This window comes from Delphinus delphis, chromosome 8 (genome assembly GCF_949987515.2).
Source record: "Delphinus delphis chromosome 8, mDelDel1.2, whole genome shotgun sequence".
NCBI lineage: Eukaryota > Metazoa > Chordata > Mammalia > Artiodactyla > Delphinidae > Delphinus > Delphinus delphis.
Genome location: NC_082690.1, coordinates 54,397,660 through 54,413,934, shown reverse-complemented (window position 1 = coordinate 54,413,934; position 16,275 = coordinate 54,397,660). Strand labels below are relative to the sequence as shown.

The following is a 16,275-nucleotide window of genomic DNA, read 5'->3' as shown; positions in this document are numbered from 1 at the left end:
AGGAAAATAGAGGAAGAACACCATACCTTTAACTACCCTATCCAGATAGTGCGCTTGGGAAATAAAAGACAGCACATTTAAGGTAGGATTGAAAAAGTGCAATACTGCCTGTCACATAACCATGCCAGGTGCCAAGGAGACAAAGGGGGCTGCACCCCACGTTTGGGACAGACCTGCCAGGGTGGGGAAAATAAAACCAAAGACAGGACAACACGAGAGAGAAGGAGGGAGAGCAAGCGCATTCTCCAGGAAGGGCCAAAAGGAACGTCAACTCACTCTGTGATCCAGGCGTTTGGAAATGTGATCATATAAATAAGAAGACATATGGATGAGGAGAACAGCGGAAAAAGGAGGATGGGAAGCTGCAAAAGTGGCTACACTCCTGCTCCATCAGCTTTAAGGAAAACTAGAACTTGCCCCTTTGTCTACCCAAAGCAGCAACCACCTTCCCTCCAGGAGATGCAGCGGGACAACAGTGAGGGCACCCTGCATGGCAGAGGTGACCGCAGGAGGTTGGAATTCGGAAATAGGCAAAATGCGAGTCACCCCTGATATACACCAGGGAAGTAGGTTGAGCCTTTGGTCAAATATACTGCTAGCTTATCTGTTTGCCATTCTTGTATTTTCCACGGACCCACGTGCCCACATAGACGTGAATGCAGAATGCGTGGTGTTCTAAGGAAGATGCATCTCTCCTTTGCATCTTACACAGAATGTGAGGTGCAGGTCAATGGATGTGGCTGTGAAAGACAAGAGAAAGAAAAGAAAACCTGACTCCTTCTCAACGCTGATTAACTTAAAAGGTAGAATGATGTATGCTTTGTTTTCCAACGCATACATCATTGTTATCATCACACATCATCATTGGGGGCTTATAGCCAAGCACTGAATTATTTGGCAATCTAAGGTTTTGCTCATTTGTGAGGATGGGTGTCAAATGTGGCTCTGAACTAAACCTACTGTGCATATACATGGGTGCCTGGCTCTGTGCTTGGGGCAGGGCAGACCTCTTCATTCGCAGCATAAATCAGTAACAGCATTTCACCTTCCCTATTGGGCTGTGGTCACAGCCATTGGAGGAGCTTCCCTAGCACCTCCTTCTCTATACCTCCTCCACATGTGCTCCCACAAAGGCTGGAGAGATGGCCATTTCCTGAAGGGCTGATGCTTTCAGCCGGGCTGGTCCCCACCCTTAGCTCGATTTCACACGTGAATCAAAAGTCCATAAGAGAGGGCTCAACTGCAATGGTGAGGCCTTATCTGGAAGCCCTAGGGTTCTATAAACTGTAAGAACATTCTCCATAAAAGAAATATAAATTTTATGTTTTCAATCCTCTGGATAGGACAGACACTGTGGCTGTTCATCAATATATATTTGCCTCCTAAGACTGGTGGATGAGAGGGTAGGTTCTTAGTTCACGCACCCATGTGGTCTGTGCTTCAAGAGGAAATATGTTCCCAGAGGCTGCAGAGCCAAGTGGAAAACTGGGAAGAGGAGTTTTCACTGGGTCTGCACGCTTCCCCTTCATTCTTACAGATGCTGCACAGTCCATGAGCTAACAGGATGTAAGAAGGGAAAGTGAAGGGGAGTGGTGTATTAAGCAGGACTGAACAAACAAAGCTGTGGAATGACAGTGAAAAACAGGGTCAGCCCACATGAAAAACCACCTAGGAAACATCTCTGGTGAAGGCGAAGACTTTCTCGATTCTTGGTTCATCTGTCACCTGCGTCTTAGTCAAGATCATCATCTAATTTTGCAAAGTGATCTAAGATTGCTTAGACATCATCTCCCAGGATACGCCATCGGAGAACCACGACACAACACACAGATCTCCTGGCTCAGCTGGTGTTCTTAGAGTTCAGATCTGCAGAATTTTGTGGAGGGTCATAATCATAGGTTCTGGTAATGACACTGAACCCAGCTACAGATGAGATGGAGTGAGCCTAGATTTCTCTCACAGGGTTGGCAAGGATGACTCGGCTGGACGAGACAGGCATCATTGGGATTCAAATGACCATACCACTGCGCAGCATCCACTTGGAGGGAATTCTCTGACCAGAAAAACGTCTCCAAACTTAACGGTGATATCATGGCTCTGGTGACGAGTAGAGATTATATCCACTATATAGGCTAATCTCCCCAAACCCAGGGGCTGACCTCAGAGAGCTCCCTCTCTCTCTCTTCTATTGCTATAAGAACTATATAGCAATAAAGATCTCTATTAAATATGTTTTTAGTACCTTTAAAAAATGCTTACTAATTTCTCAGACCACAGGCAGGAACACCAGCCAGTGGAAGTGACGGCGGCACACTCAGGTCATAATCAATGTTGTGGGTTTCAGGAGACAACAGTGGATTCCACAAATCCAGGGATTCCTTCCTCACACAGTGACCTCAGGCCACGCTGTGAAAAAAGCTGATAACAGCCAGTCAATACCAAGACCAAGAGCTTCCTGGTAATGGAAGAGAGCTTCCTTGCCTCTACTGAAAATGAAAGTGGTAACTGAGTCTTTGAAGTCCAATGCCATTTACTTATAAAAGGCATATGCAGAAGTCCACACTGCTGTTTCTTTCACTGTTTGAAAAGCTTGGCACATATGCCCTTGACTCAAGTCACGTAAAATTTCATCGTGATTTTAAAGCACTAACTTTAAGAAAAGATGACGCCAAGTCCCTAAGCTTGCATTATGGATGGTGGATTCAGGGCTTCCCCAGATTCCTTCATCTTTCTCCTCCAGATTTCAGGATGAAGACGACGGAAGCAGAGTCATTTTCCTCTTGGACCACGCGCTTCTATGTTCCTGTCACTGGGCAACAAAGTGGAGATAGTGGAGGCACGCAGCTATTTATAAGACAAGCTCTGAGCCTTAGCACGAGGGTAGCCTGTGAGGTCTTAGATCTCTTTAGCATTTCTATGACCTCCAACGTGAAAGCTTCTTTCCTTCACTTGCCTGTACCAATAGAAGTTTCCAGAAATTTCTCTTAAGAGAATCCCAAGAAGCTTCAGGGGCCCCCATCAAAGGTTGTGAAGAACATGGCAAGAAGCTTATTCTTCAGGAGGCTCCGTTGACTCTAACAGCTGTATCATTGGTACCTGTTAGGTCAGGTGAAACGAAGATCATTATGGCAGGTGATGACTGGGGTGGCTATAGTCATCTGAACTTCTTTCAGATGGATGACAAATCATCAAAGAGATGTTCTTGTTAAGTTCTTGGATACATTCATGCTCTTCTCTCTTTGGACGAAGGATCAGTGAGGAATAAGTGGCCAACGGCACCCACCCCGAGAGGGGCTCACGGAGCCCACTCACTGGTCTCCAGTTTCCCACTCCTACCACATGTGGGCTGAAAGCTCCCAGGACCATCAACTAATCAAGTTCTTGCTCTGATAACACGGGGTAGATCCCTGTCCGTTTTCTCTTTCTCCGTGTCAGCATTTGTCCTACAACTCATGGGTCATGATGCCTCTGAGGAGGGAGAAGCATAGGTTATCTCACAGGCGCTGATACCTTGTGAATGCTTGTGAGCTCTTGGTTAAGGATTGTCTGATTACAAAAAAGAAACTCAAGAGCTACCGTTCAAAAGTGGACAAAGAACTCCAGAAGACTGTATGGCCTTTCTTTGTAATTTCCCTGCATCGGGAAGTCTGGCTTTGCTCGCTCTAGTAATTGCATCATCAGAGTATTATTTTGATCTTTACTCCCAGAGGAGGATTTGTTTGAGAATCAAGATTTATATGATTGGACAGTTCTCCTGGAACCTAGTAAATACTTCTGCATATCTGGCATCTTGAACAATCACAGCTTTGGGGTCAAGGTTGGAATTTTACACATGTAATCAGGAGCTAGCATTTCCCACATGTGTTTTGGGACCTCATAGACAAGGGGCAGTGAAGTGAACAAAATAACTATCATAGAAGTGATCCAAAATGTTGGTGTTTTCAAAGAAATAGGAAAAATTAAACACCTTCTTAAATTTAGCTATGATTTTCAGCTTTCTCTAAAGAAACTGGAGGTCAAGCCCCAGACTGAAGAGACTCATAAAATTCCTGGAAAAGACATCCAAAAATACGTTTTTGATGACTCTGTGTTGACCATATACTTGAGAAACGGATCCTAATCAATCCATCTGACCTTAACTTCTAGACTAGGGAAACTGGTTCCATATACACAAGTGGATGTATTACTAGTAAGTAAGAGTGAAAATGAAAAAATCCTGTTTTATTTGTGGGATATTTTTAGGAGCAGGTGATGGGTGTGCAGTCTGTGGGCAGTGGAGGAGGGGCCGGAATTCCATCACCCCTGCAGGCCTCCTCCAGCCACCCCACTCTGTGATTCACAGAGGGAGAAACTGAAGCCCCAGCGACCATGTGGTCTACCCACGGTGCTGTCACAAAGACTTTTCTTGAAGTTGCAAAGAGACAGATAATTCCTAACGTAAGGAATTAAGATTTGAAATAGTCTTGCTTTTTGACAAAAATATTGTCATGAAAGAGGATGCCAATCTGTTTTGAGAAAACCAATCTGTTTTGAGAAAAACCAGGGAGCTTCCATAAAAGAAAAGGTGGACCCAAGCCTCCAAAAGGAGATATTTAATTCCTACTATATAATCTGCTCTGGGAAATGTCACTGGGGTAAGAAGGTTTTTAAGCTGGGGACTTGACCCAAAGGAGCCCAGACTTGTCTTACTCTTTTATGCCAGCTGTTAGGGAACCAAGTCATTCTTTCCCGTTTACGGAGGGCAGCAGTGTGCAAATGAACAAGCCTTGCTCTCTTTGGATCCCACTGTGTGGAGGTCTCTGAATCAGCATCGTGGATCCTGGCCTCTTCTCTGGTATGGGACAGAACCACACTGAAAAATACGAGCTAGCTGTGCGATGACCCATTGAATAATGATGAAATCTGACAACAAGAGAACATTTAACACTTTGAATTTCTAACTTTTCACACCAGCAGTTTTTGCTCTTCCTAAATGTTCCTCGCAGGGAGTGAAGTTCCCTGGAATGTAAGGAAGTGCTTCTTGCTACCATCAAAGATTAAAGAGGGGTTTCTCCTTCTCATATCTATTCTGAAAAGAAAAAAGAAGGCACCGCCATTGTTTCCCTCGTTTGTATCTCGTACTCCTTCCCTTCCATCCAGCAAGGTTACTGAAGTGTTCCTTCGGCACTAGGGTGTCGGGTTTCTAGCGGGGATGCAGCTGGCCACGGGCAGAGACGCACAGAGGGCAAGTTGCCATGCGGGGAGATTAGACAGGGTCAAAGGAAACGCGCACCACACAATGAAAGGTAACAGAATTCCGAGCCAAAGTCCTTTCATCTGAGCCACTATGACTAGTCCTTTACTTCTTCAATGTCCTGTGACAGTTTTCTGGTATTTAGGACTGTCAACCTCCCTCTTGAACCGTGCACATTTACCTTGGTGTATTTCTTATCTGGAGGGGAAAAAGCATCTGCAATCCCAAGGAGGAATTTGCTCTTAAAGAGTGACAACAGGGTGTGCAGGGGAGGTGGGACGGGCTGGTCTGACTCCTTGGCATCACAACAGAGATGTCCTTCAAGCTAGGCTGAGGAACATCCACGAGACACCAGCTGGAACCCAGCCTGCCCACAAGCCCTGCCATGAATCATCTGTGACTGGACGCAGGGAGGATTTCCGTAAATCCCTCATCATTTGACTCAGATGAGATGCTTTAACCTTATAGAAGCCTGACATCCATAAACTGCTTGGAACTTGGTGAGGTGAGCCGAGGACTCTATAAGCAAGTGATAGAAAACAGAATGCATTCTCTCTGGGCTCTGATTTTGGTTTTAATAGGGATGGGTCCCCTTTTGGGCTGGGAGGCTAAAAGGTCAGCTTGTCCTTAGTCATGCAGAAAAGTGAAGGTGAAGGAAGGGGCAGAGTTGAAAGAAGCAGGTGGGCCTCTCTGGTGACTAGGGCTGCTTTTCTTTAAGAGGTGTCCAGGGCGGTCGTGGGATAGGATGACACTGACGGAAAGAAGCCACCCAGAGGCGCACAGTGAGACAGCGTGGCGCGTTCTGCTACGGAAAAGCAGGGTGGGCTGCCGGCGGCTGTGGAGCGGCTCTGGACTCTGGTAAGAGTGTGGCTGGCCAGCTAGCTGTGGGACTCTGAGACCAACTGGAATAAGAAGGCCCAGCCTCTGGGAAGGATGAGAGCCAGAGGCCTCTGCAGAAAACCTGGGCTTTGTCCTGCAAGGACCGCAGAGCAAGCAGCTGGCGAGGAGCTCCTCCCCAAGGCTCAGAAAACCAAGCCTCAACGTCCAGTCCTACTTCTTAACAGTTAAGTGACCTTGGGCCTCAGGTCCTTGAAAAGAAGGAGGGAAATACGTGTGCCTCCACAGGGTGATGGATGGGAGTGGGAAAGAACGCAGTCAAAGCCCTTAGCACAGTGCTCGCCACACTGTAAATACTCAAAAATCAGAGCCCATTATTATTAATATTAGTAAGTATAAGGTATTCCACTGCCATTGATAAAAAGGGCGATGGTGTGGAGGCAGGGATGATGAATAAAAGCTAATTTCAGGCTGCAAAACAAAAGGAATGCGGCCTAAAACAATATGAAATGAGAGGTAGCCCCATTTGCTCAAAATTCCTTTGTCCCTCGTAATCTTTGGGGCTTGCCTCCCAGTTTCTGTAATCACGAGGTGACGGTCAGAGCTGGAGAGGCACCCGGAATCCTGTCTCCTAGAGCCATGTGCTTGCCATTTGATCACAGACCCTTCCTTGAAAAAAAAATGGAAGGGGAAGAAGTTAAAACACACACACACAGACCAGTTGATTCAATAAAGACCTTTTGGTGAGTGTTCATTCCAGGATAATAAACCAAGCAAACGTCTGGCTGTGTTTAAAATCAACAAAACCAGCAGGAAAGGCAGAAAGAAGGGAACAGAGTGATCAGCTTGTTTTGAAAGCTGCCAACAGTGCTGCTTCAGCAGGGGCTGGTGCCAAGGAGCCACCAGGAGAGGGGAAAGGAGACAAATGCAGACGGGACGGAAGCCGAGGACAGGGGAGGGGGCAGATCCCAGGCCTAACGGGATGCAGATGTGGCCTGGGGCCTGCGGGAAGCTTTCCCCAGGATCCCAGGCCTCTTCGGGAGCTCCAGCCTAGGAGGCTACTGGGGGTGTTCAGCGCTAAGCCCAAGACCTCCCAACCAGACCATAAACTTGATTTAATGGCTATGTTTATGGAGTACTGTACGATGTGCCAGGCTGTACGTGCATTATTATCCCCATTTCACAGGTGAGGAAACTGAGGCTCCGAGAGGCCTTGGGACTTGCTCACAGCTGCTGAGGTAGAGTCATCTGCCTCATGCCTGAACCCCAGCTCCTAACACAAAGTTATACTGCTTTTGGCCCGGGAAGGGCTAAACCCAAGGCATGCTGACCAGCTAGCTGAGATCTGGGAGATGCAGGGTGGGAGGGAAAAGGTTAAAAATGTCCTATTGTGAGTTTGAGTCCAACTGATGTCTAGGAAAAGCCAACCATAATGTCGTCAGATGAAAGGACTTTTGGCCCAGTTCCCACATGCGACAGGGGCCCCGAAGTGCCCGACAGACAACGGCACCGCGCAGCCCTGGAGAAGGTGCGGAGGCCCGGCCCTCATACCGATGGTGCAGTGCTCGCCGTTCCAGCCCGGGCTGCACTCGCACTTGCCGTCCCGGCAGGTCCCATGCTCGGCGCAGCGCGGGTGGCAGGCGCGCTGGTCGCAGGCCGCCCCCATCCAGCCGTCCTCGCAGCGGCAGGTGCCCCCCACGCAGACGCCGTGGCCACCACACTCGGCCGCACAGATCTCTGGGTGGGGGGAGGGAGAAGGGGGAGAGAGAAAAGACAAGTATTGAGCCAGTCGTTCTTGGGAACAAGGGTCACACGCTCTGTGAGCAGTCGGGATTCCAGAGGCTCAGGAGGCTCGGGACAAGAACAAGGACCCTCAGACAAGAACAGTTCTCCAGCCAGAGGCCTGTCCCGAGCCCCTTTCCTCGCCAAAATAGGATGGACTGTAGGGCTCTGCTCTGTTCACTTTTCTCTGTGGCCAGCCTGTCCCCGCTTCTGTGCTTACCGCTTCCAAAGGGGACCGCCCTTCTGAACAGATGCGAGGAGAAGTCAAATTTAATTAAAAACCAATTATGTGTGAAAACGAAGTGAGGCTGAGCCAGGCGAAGTACCTGTGGGTCTGGCTGGGGTGCATGACGGGTCCCGGGCTTGCACTTCATTCCAGCTTTGACTCTAACTGAGATGGGAGGAAAGGGGAGGCTGGACCCCCGCATCCCAGGGGGGTTCTCTGGTGCCCTGCTGGGTTTATGTTCAGTTCCTCTGCTCACTGCTTCATCACCCCAACTCTGAGCACCATCTAAGTGGCTTTTCCAAAGCAAACAGCTGGACTGGGGGTGGAGGTGCTTCACAGGCAGACTGGAGTTGCCCTTCACAAAGGCCCGTCTGTGAGATGGTGCAAAAGACACACGCGACCTGATCCACAAGTCCCTTGGGCCCCGGGCCAGCGACAACTTCACGGTTACTCAGGCAGAGGCTGTGAGAACTTTGAAACACAACTCCTTTGTAGGCAACGAGTTGAACAACTGGGGCCCTTGATGCTCTCGGCCAGCGCTGTGATGGAGCCCCTGACTCAATTCTCTGCCTCGTGGCCCAACATTCTTCAAATGAAGATCCCAACACCTTAAATTTCTTTCAAATTAAACTGACTGGCACCCATGTCAAATTGCATTTGCACGTTACCCCTTCCAAGCTACACTCCTGGCTTGGAAGCTACTAACACTCCAACTACTTTTGAAAAAGAAAATAAAATTAGATCTCAGAGGCTCAGAACTTCCATATTAATCTACAAGGCAACGGCTACAATGTTCAAGAATTAAAAAATAAGCAAAACAGAAAACAGTAATAGTTCCCATTTATGGTGTGTTCCTATGCCTGACATCTTGCCAAGCAAAGTACCTGGAAAGGGAGTTAATGCGTGCAGTACCACACTGGGTTTCTCAGCTCCCCAGGGGAGAGAAAGGCTGCTGTAAAATGTGTGCAAAGAGCCCTGACCTGGAGCCAGGGGACCTGGGTTCTATGCCAGGCTCAGGAGCAGAAGCTGTGTGACCCTGGGCAGGTTCCTTGACTTCACTGGTGATGCTGCCTCACAGCACCTCTTCTACCCATCAGGGCTACGCTGAGCATTCAGTGAAGTGGACAATAGAAAAGGGCATGGCAAGATCACTAACTCAAGAAAGATTTCTCAGGACAGTGAGCTTTAGACTACGTGTCCAAAGACCAGGTTTGTGAGGTCTGTGTCTGCTCAGCCACGGATCTGCTGTGTGACCTTGGGAAAGTCACTTGCCCTCTCTGGGTGTTGGTTTCCTCATCAACTGCAGGGGGGACGTGATGGCATCTAAGACTGTGGGAGTCTATGATATAAACATCCTCCACGTCACACAGCATGATCTAGTCCTAAGGCTCGGCTGGAGTGTCCCTCCTCCTCTGAGAAGTCTCCCACGATTCACTCAGCGGTTGTTCTCTTGCTCCGTGCCTTTCCATGTGACGTGGTAGACTGCTTCTCCATTTCTGCGTGTCTCATTGTCAGACTCAGGACAACCTGAGGCTGGATGAATTCTGATCACCTCTAGGCCTGGTACCCAGCACAGATCTTGGCACAGAATAGACCCTTAATTAAGGTTTGCTGGATAATGAATAAATCCATGCGTGCCTGGGGCTACAGGTGCCTAAGAATTTAAAACAATTCAGGTACACCCTGCTCAGCCTGGCTGAGAGTCAGTCCAGGTCTATCTGTCTGCTTATCTCTGGTGGGTTGCCCTTGTGAAAACTTCCGAAGCGAGCGTGGAGCTGTGGAGCAAAGTGTCAGGACACCCAGCAGCCCTCCAGGAAGGGGGTTTTCTCAAGATGTTCTTCAAGTTTCCTTCCTTTCTTGCTTACACGGACAATGTCCTGGATTTTTCTCAAGATGAAGAATGACAATCTCGGGTCCCTGGGTCTCCCTACGTCCTAAGTCTGAAATTTCCATCCCTTCTGCACAGCGCTGCAAGGGCATCGACCCAGGTGACTCTGGAGGCAGGGCCTGAACTCAGGGCTGGCTGGGACTTTCACCTGAGAGCCTGGAGGAAAGATCAGCTTAGCATTCTGGGGGGTTTACTCAGCACATTTTCCAGGCGGCAGTTTATGGTGTGAAAGTAAACTTCCAATAACCCTTCTGTTCACCGAGGTGTGAGCCTGGAGAGGGACAGGCTGTGGGGCAGCCTTCCTCGGGGCACTTGGAGTGCACAGTCTTGGTGTTTTGGGCCGCGGGGCACTTGAAGGTCACGGGCTTAAGAGCAGAAGAGGCAGGGCTTCCCCAGCATTTGACGGCCTCACTTCAGGTCCTCACTACTGGGTAGTTCATTCCTTTACTAGCTAACTTTGAGGCAGTGTGTGTGAAAGAGCGTAAGACTTGGAATCAGGTGTGACTCCAAATCTTGGTTCTGCCAGTTGTGGGACCTTAGACAGCCTCCTCAACTGCTCTGAGCTTCATTTTCTTCCTCCGTAAAATAGGGATGATGACAGCACCCCCTTCAGAGGGTACACAGCCCTGATATACAGCTCATACTGATTCCTTTATTCTTCCAGTAATAGTCCATGCCTGCCTGCTATGTGCCAGAAACTGCGCTGGGTGCTAGGAATACAGAGGTCAATAATACACAGGCTCTGCCCCACAGGAGATCATTGCCCAGACAAAGCCCAAACTGATTGCTAAGATCAGCTGAGTAATCTACAGCTGTTACTCACTTCGGCACCTTTCTGCTTACGTGCAATGAAAAAAGAACCGTGAATCTTAGGATCAGACAGATTTGGTATCTATTCTTGGCTTTGTCACTTATTGGCTGGGTAATCTTCAAGGTGCAAGTTATGCAATTCATTGAATCTCGATTTCCGTTTCAGTAAAATGAGGCTAGTAATTCCCACTTTACCAATCTTACACGGTTGGCGTTAGATCAAATGAGGTAATGTATGGAAAAGCCATTTTTGGCTTAATAACTTAACACTTATATCAGGTTTTACAGTTTACAAAGCACCCTTCACATACAACTTCTCATTTAACTATCACAACAACGCTGTGCGAACACCTGGCTATTATCCTTCTTGGAGGTGAGGCTACTGAGACCCAGAGAGCATAGGGGAATTCTACAAGGTCGTGTGTTCATCTGGTGCTTTCTCCTCATTGTGACAATCCTCAGGGCAAGGCTGCAAGATAAACATTTTACAGATATGGAAATTGAGTCACAGGCTAGACAGAGGCAGGCTCATTTTACAGATAAGGAAACTGAGTCACAGAATAGACAGAGGCAGGCTCTCCTTTGAGGGAACCTCCTGGTTCTTCCAGCAGATCTCCCCTCGCTTCTGGCCCTGTTGTTTATCCCTTGTTACGTTCAAGTCCCTGCCTATGTGTGAGATGCAATGAGATTCTTCACACAGAGTTTCCCAGACACCCGAGCTCACTTTTCTCCTCTGGAGACTGCGGGGCCGTCCCTCCAAACTCTCCATCTCCCCGCCAGTTTACACCAGACATGCTGCCTTGGCGCGAAGCTAAGGCTGCCTGGTGGCTGAGCACCCTCCCATCAGTCCTTTACAAGCTGGGTTGTGAGCTCTTACACATTTTAATGGAAGGGGCCTGAACAGGGTGACCCTGATGTTTATGCGGTGCTAACTGATGGTAACACAACCTGGCAGTGTTGAGCTTCTTTTCTGCAGATGGGCTCTCCGCCCAAGTGCAGGAGACCCACTGCCTCATGACGGGAGCAGGAATCCGAGATTCTGCTTCATTGGGTCTCACGTTGTAGGCCCCATTGCTATTTTTTTATGTACCTCAATTTTTTTTTTTTTTTGTCCTTGAAATAAAAGGAACTGCTTTATTTTTGCTTCTCTGATTCTGCTTTTACACCGAAGCAGATATAACTTCCCACAGTGGCTGGCGAAAACCAAATAGGATGATGCTGAAGAACGTGCTTTGACAGCTCCTGTGCCCATTACGTAATGTGAATGGTACTTTGTGAAATTTGGGTCACAGCTCCTAAGTCTCAAGTTTGCTCAGTTGTAAACTGGGGATGACACTGACTACTGCAGAGAGTTGGTGGAGGAATCACTCTCATTTGCTTAATTTCTTGAGCGCTCACTGGGTGCAAATCCAATGGTGAGCGGGCACTGGGGGATCCAATGGTGAGTATGACAGACACGGCTCTTTCCTGACCTCAAGGAGTGACATTCTAGCGTGGCAGACGGACATAACCTAATTGAATTAAATGCGCTAAGATGAATAGAAGTGAAGCTTCTAGTATGGAGCCTGGCACATAGTCAGGATATGAAAAACTGTGCACGCACATATTCTTATAAGAAAGGAAATGGGGTGTAGTGGCAAGTGTTATCAGACTGAAGTCAGATCAGACGTGAATTCTGACTTATGCAACACACGTGATACAAGCAAGCATTTGATAAAGGCTAGGCAACGGTCATGTGATCAACATCGGCACTGTCTGACTCCATGCTGGACGGTAGGGGCCTGGGAGGAACCACTGTCTGACTCCATGCTGGACGGTAGGGGCCTGGGAGGAACCACTGTCTGACTCCATGCTGGACGGTAGGGGCCTGGGAGGAACCCTCTGACGTACCGTAGAGTACACAATCCATACAGTAGACATGGATTCAGATTCCGACTCTCCAGTCTCCTTGAGTCCTTGCGGAGCCCTTGGGAGAACTACTTAATCTCTCTGGACCATACTTCTTCACCCCCCAAATAGGGAGAATAATAATGGTCCCCTACAGGGTGAGTGAGTGGTGGTAACCGAAGGAAAGGGTAAATGTGAATGGCTCTATGTAATCTGTGTTATGTATGTTGTGTTCTGTACATTAACTGATTGATGGAGACCTACGGTATCCTGTATCAGTGCAGCCCCGAGTCACCGAGAAGGGAATCGTCTCCCTGAAGAGCAAGATGTTTTCTAGCAGCAGAGCCTCAAAATTTGGGTATGAAACTCTTTCTCTGGTTACCTAGCATGGCACCATCAGCCAAGACCATTATAACCATTAAAACCATTAAAACCATTAAAACCCAGGTAGAAGCCACCTGTGTGCGTAGCTTCGGCTTCCTCTTAAAAGCGGGTGAAAATCCCCAACTGTCCTGAAGTGTCATTCCAAGTCTGTAAAGTTCCTGGCTGAACTATACAGGGCCTTGGAGAGCAACCAGGTCAGGCCCAAGAACACCCTGGCTCTTCTCCCGGGGAAAGCCGCACCCCCCGGCACCTCCCCTTCCCCACCCCACCTCTGCCCTGCCTCACTGGTATCCACGTCTGTCTTCTCTCTAGACTGGAAGCCCACCTGATGGCAGGCTCTCGCTTTACTCATCTTGGTTCCCAGCAGCAGGCACCAGGTCTGGCAGAGAATGAGCTTTCAACAAATATTTGTTGAAAGAACAGATGAATTTTTGAAAAATCTCATGAAAGAGGTGTTATGTCAGTTGGCTCAACTCTATCCCAGCGCCATATTGTACAAAATTTATTTGGTTAAATATATTCACACAGAGGCTCAGCCTTCTTTGTGCTTAACCTTCTTAGAAACTTATCTTCTCCAATCTCCGACGGATAGCTTGTAACCTTAAAGTGTCTCAGTTCTTACACCGTCACACACATCTTCCTTCGCACCAATGCCCGCGTCATACCTGTTCCCTTTCTATGATGTGGAAGCAGGTGGACACATGACGAAAAGGGTGGGAAAAATATATGGTTTGGCTATTGGTTAATTGTGCTCCGAAGTGTATACATGAGGAAAGAAGCTGCTGCAGTCTCCTCTCATTAAATGTTAAGCCCCGTATGAACCTGGATGAAGCCTGGGACCTATCACAGCTACGTTTTAATTTGTCTGGACTTACTTTACAATCCTGTTCATTACAACAGCTGGTAAGGGAAGCTGTGCCTCTCCCCTAAAGGGAAATACTTATATATAATTTTTCCACAAAATTTCTTTGACTTGGAAAGATGCTCAAAATTGACACAAGTCGGGGATAGAGGGGACCCCACGCAAGGATCTGTGTGCTTTCCTGCTGAGTAACGAACAGACACAGGTGAGGCTGTCTTTGAAATTCAGGGATGTGAAAGCAGAGCCTTGGCCCCATATGACCTCCTGGGAAGCCCTTTAATAAGTCTGTATTTAGCACTAAAAGGGATAATAGGGAAAACTGTTCTATTCTGCTTAGGACCTGAGGTTCCTAGAAGTGACCTTAAGAAATTTTAGTAAGGGTTAAATAATTTTAAATGATTTCCACTAGGATTTTCTGTTGCATCGCTAGCTCATCTGAGTTAGTGCCCAGTTTGGGGGATTTCTCTGAAATCCTGGTCCTTGAAAATTCCTTGGGGGAATTTCTCATGAAATCCTTGGACACTTTAGGTCCAAGCTACACTAAACAGCATTTGAGGCAAAAATAAGGAGAAACTGTAGAACCACTACTGGTGGCACACAAATATTACCTCATTAAATCCTTACAACATCCCTGCAATTTTATTTTCACTCCCTTCCCATCACTGAGGAAACTGCTTGGAGAGACTAAGTGACTTACTCAAAGGTACTTAGCTAGAATGAAAGGTGACTATGATTAACACAGCTTTTTGGTCTGTGAACTGTGGGATCAGGTTTAGGCAAAGCCTCAGCTGTAATCTGACATATTTCCTTATTAATTATGTATTAGATCCTCACCCCAGCTAGACTAGAGAATCTCTGAAATCAGAGTCTGATTTCACCCTGACTCAATGTTTATCATGTTAAGTACTTTTCCTTTTGTTTGTCTGTTTATCTGTCTTTTCAACCTCCATCCATCCATCTGCCTGTCCATCAGCTCATCCATCTGTCCATCAAGCCAATCATCTAACCATCCAATCAGCTATTAAGTCAACAGGCCATCTAACTGCCCATCTATGCATCCATCCATCCATCCATCCATCCATCCATCCATCCATCTGTTTGACTTGGGCTAGTTAATTCATCTTTCTGTGCCTCAGCTTTCTCTTCTGCAAAAAAGGATAGAGACACCAACACCTCAGGTTCATGTGAGGCTTAGAAGAACATCATGTAATGTGCCTAATGTCATGTACATCTTTTACAGAGCAAACACTCACTACATGGCAACTATTTTACGTTTATGTGCTAGAAAGGGCCAGGGGAAGGGAGGGTTTGAAGATACTGTGGAGAGCAAGGGGAGGACGTGAACAACTGAGGTTCCTCTCAACAGCCGGAGAGGACTGGACCAGGAGCATAATCAGAAGGACAGGCTTCCTGGGCCCCTCATGCCCTGGGGAGAGGTAAGCGGCAAAGACCCGTGTAAGGGACAGACCAGGATAATGAGAGAACACTTAAACCACGGCCTCCACATTCTCAGTGAGGTAGGAATCTCTGCTGAGGAGGATGCTAATGGATAGATGTGGACATCTGAAAGAGCCCCCTGGGGACTGAGTGTAAGAACTCACAAAGTACCAGAAGAACTGCAGCTCGAACGACCCAGGAGGGGCTAAAGATCGTGAGCGTGACATGATTTGACTTAAAGCACTCAGAAGCCTGGCTGTAAGATCAGAGATGGTGAGTGGCTGGAGTGATCCTGGGTTTTGCAAGGTGGATGTGGAAGAAAGGCACAGAAACAGGGAGCCGAGAGTGAGGAAGGGAGACAGCTGGAAGTAAAGGACTGAGGGAACAGGGGGAAATGAAGGAGAAGGAGAGTGAGTCAGGAGAGAGCTGATGCGGGGCAGGAAGTGGCCTGGATGTGGCCAGGGGCTCACCTTCAGGTGTGTTTAGGGGTTAAGAGACAAAAAGAGGAGGAAAACGCAGAGGAGCAGTTTTCTTGGTCAGAGCATGAGAAGGTATCTTAGAGATTCTCTAACCATCCTGTAGACAGGACAACACGGGCCAAAGAGAGGAAGCGCCTTGTCCTTGGCCACACAGTCATGTGCATATTAGTACCTGAGTAAGAACTTGATGGCTGCCTTAGGAAATAGTCATGTAAGGGGCCAGCTAGATAAATGGCTAAAGGCGGGGAGGCCTCACCACTCTTCGGCCCCCTCCTCTGTGCCTCTGCATAGGCTGCTTTCATGGTCTACATGCTCCTTTCCCCCAGTCTTCACATGTTGAAGTCTGGCTCCAATGCCACCTCCTCCCTGAAGCCTCCTTCCAGAGCCCACACTGGAAGGGGCTTCATCTCCTGCCTTCCCAAAGCACTTTATGCAAACCTTTATCAGGGT

At 47.9% G+C, this 16,275-nt stretch overlaps 1 protein-coding gene across 1 annotated transcript in view; it reads right to left on the bottom strand.

Annotated features, from left to right (window-relative positions):
- The window catches only part of TENM4 (teneurin transmembrane protein 4), a 385,173-nt gene that overhangs the window by 113,248 nt on the left and 255,650 nt on the right, over positions 1–16,275 (bottom strand). The window contains exons 12-13 of the mRNA XM_060017248.1: positions 7,622–7,807; positions 27–53 (exon numbers count right to left, since the gene is read on the bottom strand). Of these exons, the coding sequence (XP_059873231.1) occupies positions 27–53; positions 7,622–7,807 (213 nt within the window). The remainder of the gene's footprint in view (positions 1–26; positions 54–7,621; positions 7,808–16,275) is intronic.